Genomic DNA, 10124 nt, shown 5'->3' on the forward strand with positions numbered 1-10124 from the left:
AAAAAAAAAAGCACTTTATCTGCCCTCTGCCCTACCAGCATTAAATACATTAGTCTCAAAATAACTTGAGCCTGAAAATAGCTATGAAGAATAGCTCTCTACCCAACTACTGATACAACTAGTGTCAAATCAATATAATAGTATTAGGAAGGTATCCAAAAACTGGGTTTCTCTTTGAATTTATAACTTCTTGTAAACTTGGTAGAGGATGACCAGAACCGCAATCGCTACAAATGGTTGAATTCCAAAAGCAAGAAACTATAGAAACAATCAGGATGTAAAATGAGCCAAAACTATTCCAGAGATATCTCAGTAAAAATATATTTCCCAGAAAGCTTAATTCTGAAGGCATTAGTTATTTAACTTTTAATTTGTGACACAAAAATTTGAAGTAAACTATGAGATAACGCGCATCTTGAGTAAGCAAGCTGAGCATCAAAAATAGACCTATATTTTGTGGATGTTGAGTTAAACCGCATAGCATTTCTGTTATGCAGGAAACAGAACTCAGCTGAAGACAAGCTGCACTGGATGCAGCTACAAACTGAATTAATGCTCCTCTAATACATATTAATTCTGGCAATTCTGAGTTCATATTGTTTGGAGATCACATATGAAATGACTTCAGTGTTGCAGCTTACTTAGTAATTTTTGTTACTAATTATGTATGCAGAGCACTTTGAGTTAGAGATAAGAAAAAAGGCATTAATTTACTTACTGCTTTACATTTAATAAATTAGTCATCAGTTAGAGTAAAAATGAAAACTACTCATTCGATATTATTTTCCTACATGATGAAATGTTCATAGAAGAAAAGAAAGAAAATCTTTACCTGAGTTCTAGGGGTACGTGATTAATGTTAGGGCAATGTCCTCACTGACATCTCTTAGAATGTAAAAACATGATAAATCTATGTAAGCACAATGTATTCTGATTGGCCTTTACTCTAAACTGCAGCTTTTGTACACTGTCATCAAGTGTAATCACTCCTCTCATTATTAGCAATAAAATATTTTGAAATTACAGATTTGAATTAAATAACACATATAAGAAGGGAAGAATGCTAAGAATACAAAGCTTCTGAGATATATACCACTCTTTACACTGTTTTGTGGATTTCAAACTTAGCTTGCTTTAAAAGAAAACAAACATTGAATTCCTAACTCTTTTACTAAAAGAAATCTTAATCAGGAAGGAGTCTTCAAAGGCACAGATGGAAGGCTGTAGTCGCTTCCACTGACTTACTGCTGTTTTTGCTTTTAAAGTGTGTGATTTCTGGTTTACAGAAAGTTGAAAATGCAAGACTGTTGGATAGAAATATCTGCAAGGCACGAGATGACTGATAAAACTAAGTTCAAATTAGACTTTTTTTTTTTACTTTTCATCAGCTTGATTTCCTCATAATCAATGATATCAGCGATTATTTTCACTACTATATGCGAATGCCCAGTTAACTAAATATTTACTGGTAAAAGTAAAGAAAAGAACAAGCAAACAAACAAACAAAAAAACAACAAAGAACACATATTTTTTTATTAGCAGAAACATTTAGAATTTATTAAATATAATATTTTTACTTACTTACAGAAATAAAATATATTGAACACTATTTGTAAATGAAGGCAATTTTATACTCCTGAACAAAAATAGGCCAAGAAAATTCATAATCTGTCTTTTATAATATTCAAAATCAATAATTCAGCACATGAATTTGTAAACATCTCCCTTACTGCTGCTACAATATATCAGATCAATGCGTTCGAGGGCTTAAAGGAATATATTTTGTATAGAGGAATTCATTCAAATGTGATTCTTTCTGCTTCTTTTAATTTATGGAAATCTCATTTGTCCCTTGTCTTTTGATCTGGGAAATCTTATATTTTCTGAAGATTTTAATGCCCATCTCTCCCAAATTGATGGAAAAAAACCCCACAAAGTAAAATATTTGCAGAATACCAGTCTTGATTTGACTTTTTGGGTATGGGAGGTGGATATTTGTGAACACATAACATGTACTTAATATGTATTTGCAAATCTAATTTCTAGCATTAACAGTTTAACATTATATCTGATATGCTCTTTTACAATTTTAGAGGAGTGTTAGACACTTTAATTATTAAACAATTGTGTTTATCTCTTTCCAGCTAATTCAGAGCATCAGCGCTGTGGACAAAGATGACTCAGCAGAAAGTCACCAATTTTACTTCTCATTGGCTCAGGAGGCCACAAACAACTCACGTTTTACTGTCAAAGATAATCAAGGTAGAGTCATTAAAAACTCTAATAAAGATGCATGGACATAACCCTCCTCACATTAGCAATTAGAAAATTATTCACTTAAAATGAAAATGTTATTGTAACTAAGCAGCAAAAGATGATTTCATGTCAAGGAAAGAAAAAAATCTTAGATGAAAAATATAATTATTTCTTTAAGTTTATACTCTTAATTTAAGAGAGAATTTTAACAAGAAAGTTGGTACATCCCATTACTACTTATCTATGCAACAAGACTGCCAGGAAGAAATTGCTGTTAGTACAAATCTGTTACTTCATCACTTCAGCAAGAAAAGAGAAGAAGGCTCTGGGGAGACCTCAATTCAGCCTTCTAGTGATTGAGTGGAACTTATAAATTGGAAGGAGACTGACTTTTTAAACAGTGTTCAAATAGTGATAGGACAAGGGGGAAGGTAGTCTAGCACTGGGAGAGGCTGCCCAGAGAAGTTGTGAATGCCCCATTCCTGGAGGTCTTCAAGGCCAGGTCGGATGGGGCCCTGGGCAGCCTGATTTAGTGGGTGGTAAACCAGCCCACATCAGGATCTTTAATGTCCCTTCCAGCCTAAGTCATTCTAGGATTCTATGGTAAATAGAAATGTGATCTCTTTTCCTAAAAGTTTAATCTACATTCCTTCATTACTGATGCCATCAAACAAGTGTATCCTAGTGTTCTGGGTAGATGACTAAATCAATGGAAATAAGCTCTGGAATATTTAGCCCATGTTAAATGGCAAACTGCTTTTCTCATTATCTTCAAAGTTAAATTAAATGTTTTAATACGCTTTTAATCTCCCACCTTCATTAATATCTCACTCAGTGCTAGGAGGAGATAACTTTCTAAATAAAGTTCAAATTCTACAAGAAGAGTAAGCCATTCCCACCTTTGCTCATTCTGCCCAAAATCCAAGCAAAGCATTGCACAAGACAGTGCATCTAGTGGCTATTGGTGAGAAAAAAAATCTTTTCAATCATCATATTTTCAATCCACAATCTTTAGCTTTCTACTGCATTTCACACAAGTAGCTAGGTGAACTGGAAGAGGTTTATGCAGAAGCAAGAGAAAATCAACAGATCTGGAGCATTTTATCTCCCTAAAATTTGACTTACAAACATGAAAGAACTTCAGTAGATTGGTTGTACAAATATTTTGTAGAGATAATTGCAAAAACGTGTAGTTTTGTTGTTTTTTTTTTTCTTTCTACACGTACGCACACAAGCAGTAATTCACCCTGCCATTATATAAATATCCATGTTAGAATTTTTTTTTTTTACTTTTTTCTTTTTTTTCCATTTTACACAGATTTAGTTAAGGTTATTTTGTTTTCCAAGCTAAGTTTCAGATTCAAGTTCGTTGATATGCAGCAGAAGCTGAACTTAATCTGCTTATTGGGCTTTATACAGAGCAGATTTCTGAATGCTTATAGTTAAATACAAAGCAAGGTGAGAGCCTCTAGCAGCTTTTCCCTCATTTAGATAACAAGAGCTCAGCTAAATCAAGTTTTGAATGAGGGAAAGAAATAAAAGGTTATTTTAGTAGACTTCTTTTCTTTCTGTTCTTTCGGTTTCCACATGCTCTCTCTGTGTGCTGTCAGGCACACTTTTGGAGACCTTTCACAGGTAAACTTTCTATATTTCATCTGCAAACTGATGGATTATTTACACAGCATCATTGTAAGAATCAGCTAATTGGCCAGAGCAGTGGGATTTTTTTTAGCTTTGAACATTAAAAACACAGCCTTTAAAACAAATTTTATTAGTGAAACTGGAAAATATATGACAAAATAAATGCATTATTCACAGTTCATACAAGCAAAGGACACATGTCCATAACTAGACTTACCTTCTTAACTTCTGTCATATTTAGCATTGTTTTTAAATAGGTTGGATTCCACTGCATTTTTATTGTTGTAAAATGCGAAATGTATATCATGTATAATTTACCTTCTAGATAACACAGCTGGAATTTTCACAGCAGTAAGTGGCTTCAGTAGACAAGAACAGTTTTATTTCTTCTTGCCAATCTTAATTCTGGATAATGGATCTCCACCACTTTCAAGCACAAATACACTCACTATCACTGTCTGTGACTGTGATACTGAAGTGAACACCTTATACTGTCGTTATGGAGCTTTCCTGTATTCCATAGGCCTCAGCACAGAAGCTTTAGTTGCTGTTTTGGCTTGCTTACTAATACTCCTGGGTAAGTATGGATAAGATATATGGTTGTGTTTTCTTCTACAGTAGTTCAGATTATGTGGCAAAGGTGTTTCCTAGGCTGGGGAAAAATAGAAATACAGTTTTATTGAGGAAAAAACATAATAATGTAGATCTTTTGTTTCTTTTCTGCTTTCAAAAGCAATGCTATTTTTTTCCAGTTTTCCATAAAATTTGATTCCTAACACAATGCTATAAAAGTTGGGCTTTAGTTGATCCATGATTATATTTATCTCTCCAGCATTAACATTAATAAAGATCTGGAAAGGCAAAGTCTGTACTGAGCCCATGTAAAGCTGACACAGAGTTATGAAATGAGATTGGTTAGTAAAAGATACCTTTGGTGGAGAAATGTTAATTCTTCCTTAGTTATGTCAAATACATGGCTAAGATAAATGCAAATAAAAAAAAAAATAATCTCAGAGAAAGCATATCTCTAGAAACAAGCAGGACATTCCTCTGTCCAGACTGCTCAGCCTAGGAAAAAGGATGCTTAGGGGAAATCTTATCATTGTGTTAAAAGTAATTGAAGGAGAGGTGCAAAGAAGATGGAGCCAGGCTCTTTTCAGTGATACACTGTGACAGGACAAGAGGCAATGGGCACAAACTGTAGCAAAGGAGGTTCCCCCTGTTCACTGGGGAGAACATATGTGCTATGCAGGTGTCTGACACTAACAAAGGTTATCCAGAGAGGATGTTGGAGGTGGGGTCTCCTTGGAGATTGTCAGAAGCTGCCTGGACATGACTTCGGGTGGCCTTGTTTGAGAAGGAGTTGGTCTATCTGGCCTCCAGAGATAATCTTCTGAATTCAGTTGTTCTGCAATTCTGTAATAACAGCATGTTCAGAAAACATTTTATTCAGATGTTGGACATCTTTTTCCTCTCAGGAGACATAAAATTATCTTCCACTACTCTTGCAAAGTACGGATGTGAAAACGAAGCACCCTAAACAAATAGGAGATGTGTTTGTGAAGCCTCAATTATGCATAGTCAGCAAATGACACTCAGAAAACCAGGAAAACTGCAATATACTATCTGACAGCTCAAATAGAATGTCTAGAAAAAAAGGAATAAGAGCAGAACTCTCATTGTACTATGAAGCAAATTTTCAGAGATAAACTTCTCAATGTACTCGCTAGTAAGAGCAAATACAGTATTAACATTTATAGACTTTCATATCAGTGAAAGAAATACAAAACAACTGTAAATAAACCCTATTTTTCTTTTGTTGTTGTTTGTTTTCCATACATAAGTAAAGAACATTCTTTTATCTACCCTCGTTATACAGTATGACCTCATCTAATCTAAGATTAACAGCATATAAAGCATGTTATCACTAAGCATAAGAAAATAAGATTGAAAATGATGTCTGGCAACTCCATTCTGATATAATATTTTGATTTGCTGTAGTATCAATACAAGGAAAGAAGAAGTTCCAGACAGATACTGGAATTGTTTTAATGATAGATTAGGGAAAAATTACACTGAACAAGTGAACATCACTCATATTCTGCATTCTATCCACAAGCTTATGGCCTTCTTTATCTTAGCACAAAGCATAGAAATTGGATCTAATTATTTCCTGTTATTTTACTTTTGATCTTCCAACTGAATCTCTGGGTGAGCACTCACTGAAATTTCTCCTAGAATGTACCCATAATATAGTTCTACATCAGCATGCATTGCACAGCAGCAGCACGCTTATGAGTTATGAATAAGGAGTTTATATGTCTGTGGACACTTAGGATTATATAACATGCAGGAAAATGGAGAAAAACCAAAGTTCTAAAAAAAAAAAATTTACTTTTCTCCCTGAATAATTTGAGTAGATAGGGTGATTAAAACAATGAAAGAGTACTTCTTAATTGTTATATCTAAATGGAAGTAATCTTGCCAGACACGAGCCGATTCTTGACTCCATAGCAAGGTCCAGAATGTAGTAGACCTCCCACTTCTCACTCCTGGCTTCCAAAAGAGAAAACAGGAATATATGATAGGGATTGGTTGTTTCTAGACTTCCCTGCACTTCCAGAGTCACCTTACTTGCCTGAGCTGAAAATTGGAATGCATGCTCCTCTGATTGAAGTACTTACCTTTTAGTCTGTGCAAGCTTACAAATGGGCCAAAGTGCATTTCAACAGCACACTTTGTGCTGTGCAGTTACAGAGTTGAGGACCATGCAAAGTAGTCACTGCCACTGCTTCATCAAGGCCATCTTGTTCACCTGCAGACAGATCCTCACTCTTAAGAAAACAGTTGCTGTCTACTGGGGCTATGAATATAATAAAAGTTAAAGTAAGAATATAGATTAAAAAAATTAGACGGAAGTTAATATCAATGAGTTAATTAATGAATTAAACCCTCTCATGTATACTTAGGACAATTCAAAACTGAACAATAAAAAGCTGAACACATTATGTATTTGCAACTTACAGCTGAGTATTAAATCTTATTTATTCATTTTTTACTTTAGCTGATATTATGATATTTACTGTTGTAGTATTCACTATGCAAAGGACTTTGAGAACTAGGAGTACTACATAGTTTTGTTTGTTTTTTTTTTAAATATATAATAACATTATAAAAGTTTTTGTTTCCAGTGCTTCCAAGTTTTATGTATTATGTATTTCAAGATCTCATGAAACAGTATGAGGGGAAATAAGATGCCTCATATCCCTAAGTGAGGTAAAATCCTGTCATGATTGGCGGTTATATCATGTTATGTCCTGAGTCATAACATACAGTTAGAGCACTTGACATCCACCCTTTAGATATTTATAAGAGTTTATAAGATCTCCTCTCAGTCTTCCTTCTCCAGGCTGAACAGCTTCAGGTCTCACAGCCTTTCCTCATAATGGAGATACTTCCGGGCGCCAAATGGGATCTGTGGCCCTCAGCTGGACTTTCTCCAGTAGTTCCCTGTCTTTCTTGTACTGGGGAGCCCAAACATGGATACAGCACTTCAAATGTGGCCTCACTAGCGCAAGGTGGATGGGAAAGGATCACCTCCCTCAACCTGCTGGCTATATTCTTTTTAATGCGCCCCAGGATATCATTGGCCTTCTTGGCCACAAGGGCACACTGCTGGCTCATGGCCAACCTGTTGTTCACCAGCAACATACAGATCCTTCTCTGCAGGGAACATTAATCTCTCTGAATGTCATAGAATATTTAAACTGAGTTGTTCAGCTAAAAATGAAATGGTATAAGATTAAAAAAAAACTCTTTAAAATATTTTTTAAAAAAGCTTCTCATATGTTAAAATTGGAGCTGTTCTTATTCATAAGCCTCCACTACTACAGCATTACACAAAATTTAGTTATAATCCTCAAATTTCTAGATCAATGTTGTATAAAATAATTGAACCACACCCTGCGTGATCTGTGGAACTGAATTATTTTTGACCAGTTGAGAAGGATATTTAGCTCATTGCCTCATTTTTCATCTGTTCTTCCTGTGTCTCTGATAGAAAGAAAGAGAGATTAAAAACTTTAAATTTTGAATATAAAATTGATATATTATGTGATAAAACAAAGCAGTTTCAAAAAACTTAATCTGTTTCCATCACTGCTTCCAACTCTCATCTACTCAAAGAATTGCTCCATTTCATTCATCCATTTTATAAGTCCCTCTGTAGCAGTTTTTCCACCACATACTATACTCAGTTCAAAACCATACAATCTGTAAAAATCACAGTTCTATAAATTTGATAAGATAGCTTCACTTTGCGATTGCAGTGATATTAAGAAACATTATTATTTTTAAAGTCTTTCCAGGCACATTCAAAGCACATTCTGGCTTTGTTTATATTTTCCCTCGCTTTCTTTTTGTTTTGTTTTGTTTGTTTGTCTTGTCAGTGTTCTTTTTGGCGATTATAGGCATAAGACAGCAGAGGAAGAAGACTCTCTTTCCAGAGAAAGTGGAAGAATTCAGAGAGAACATTGTCAAGTATGATGATGAAGGAGGTGGTGAGGAGGACACAGAAGCTTTTGACATTTCAGCACTGAGGACACGCACTGTCTTGAGAACACACAAACCTCGAAAGAAAATCACCACAGAAATCCACAGCCTCTACAGACAGTCTCTGCAGGTTGGTCCTGACAGTGCTATTTTCAGGCAATTCATTTCAGAAAAGCTTGAAGAAGCCAATACAGACCCTAGTGCTCCTCCTTATGACTCACTTCAGACATATGCATTTGAGGGGACTGGCTCTTTAGCAGGATCTCTCAGCTCCTTGGGCTCAAATATGTCAGATGCAGATCAAAATTATGACTACCTTGTAGGCTGGGGACCTCACTTTAAACAGCTTGCAGGCATGTATGCTTCTCAAAGGAGTACTAGAGATTAGTTATTGTTTGATCACTTATTTTTTCCATAAATTCTCAGCAACCAAAATCAACTCAGTTTTTAAAAAGGAGGTCATACCACATTCAAACACAAAAATAAAGACCTAAGACTTGGATGAGGAGATTTTCTGAAAAATCATACCAGGCCTATCATTTTTTGAGAGGATGGGCATTCTCCGTTTGAAAAAAAAAAAAGTAAACTAAGATTGTGCTGCTTTGGATATCAAGACCCCCATTCTGGGCAAAGAAAACCTAGGTATTGCAAGTACAGAAGGAGGAATATAAGCCATAAATGGTTATTGTAAATATTCTGTCATCCACAAGCTTTAAACTATTTCCAAAGTTGACAGACTTTCACTCTCATAGTTAGACATATTCATAAGGCAAAGTTAAATATTCATATTTTATAATGCTTCATTATATAAATACACTTGTGTGACAAAGTAGAATACAATTATCAGAAGTACTTAATAATCTATTTATTGATGGTATGATGATAAAACTAAAATAAATCTTCTTTCCTATAAACGTAAAAATAAAAATCTGTTACAACATCAGCATACTAATCTCTATTCTGGAACTATTGGGAAATACATAAAACCAATACTTATCTTAGCAAATAAGAGGAGAAAAAAAAAAAATAGTGCAAGTTAGAATCAATATTCAACATAAATACTGTAGCCCACCATGTTATATTACTGTACTTATAACAAAATATCAAAATGTAAGTATTTATCTTTAAGAGTTTAAATATGACTGTTATACCAGCATAGAGCTATTTTTATTTTTATTTTTTTTAATTATGGAATACAATATTATTTGAAGTAATCAATTTTACTATAACAGTATCACGGATCTTTAAAATTCTAAGCTGATGATTATAAAACTTTGTGTATAACATTGGATAACAAGACAGTAAAATGTTCTAATGTTGATCCATTTCTTCTGAAAATGATCCTGTATCATTCTATTAGACTCAAATAAAACTTCAAAATTAATTTCCCACTGTGTTTTTTGCAAATAGTCTACAGTCAGTACAAAGATATCTCAGATGATTTCTATGCTCTTACATACATAGCTACTCAGCAGCAGTTTTGGATCTGTCATCAAATAATCAAATATAATCAAAATGTTCTGTCTGGAAACTTTTATTTATTTCTCTTCCATTACTTGCTTATTTTACAGATTTTTAATCTATGTTTTCCTTCTTGCTCAGGTTGGAAAAGACCTTAAAGATCATGAAGTCCAACCACAACCTAACCATACTACCCTAAATCTAGCAACCCTCCG

At 34.3% G+C, this 10124-nt stretch overlaps 1 protein-coding gene across 1 annotated transcript in view; it reads left to right on the plus strand.

Annotated features, from left to right (window-relative positions):
* LOC104910245 (cadherin-19-like) overlaps window positions 1–9522 on the plus strand; it is a 132697-nt gene extending 123175 nt beyond the window's left edge. The window contains exons 2-4 of the mRNA XM_031552812.1: window positions 2145–2262; window positions 4223–4474; window positions 8346–9522. Of these exons, the coding sequence (XP_031408672.1) occupies window positions 2145–2262; window positions 4223–4474; window positions 8346–8836 (861 nt within the window). The 3' untranslated portion in view covers window positions 8837–9522. The remainder of the gene's footprint in view (window positions 1–2144; window positions 2263–4222; window positions 4475–8345) is intronic.
* The last annotated feature ends 602 nt before the right edge of the window (window positions 9523–10124 follow it).

Source organism: Meleagris gallopavo, chromosome 3, assembly GCF_000146605.3.
Source record: "Meleagris gallopavo isolate NT-WF06-2002-E0010 breed Aviagen turkey brand Nicholas breeding stock chromosome 3, Turkey_5.1, whole genome shotgun sequence".
Classification (NCBI taxonomy): Eukaryota; Metazoa; Chordata; class Aves; order Galliformes; family Phasianidae; genus Meleagris; species Meleagris gallopavo.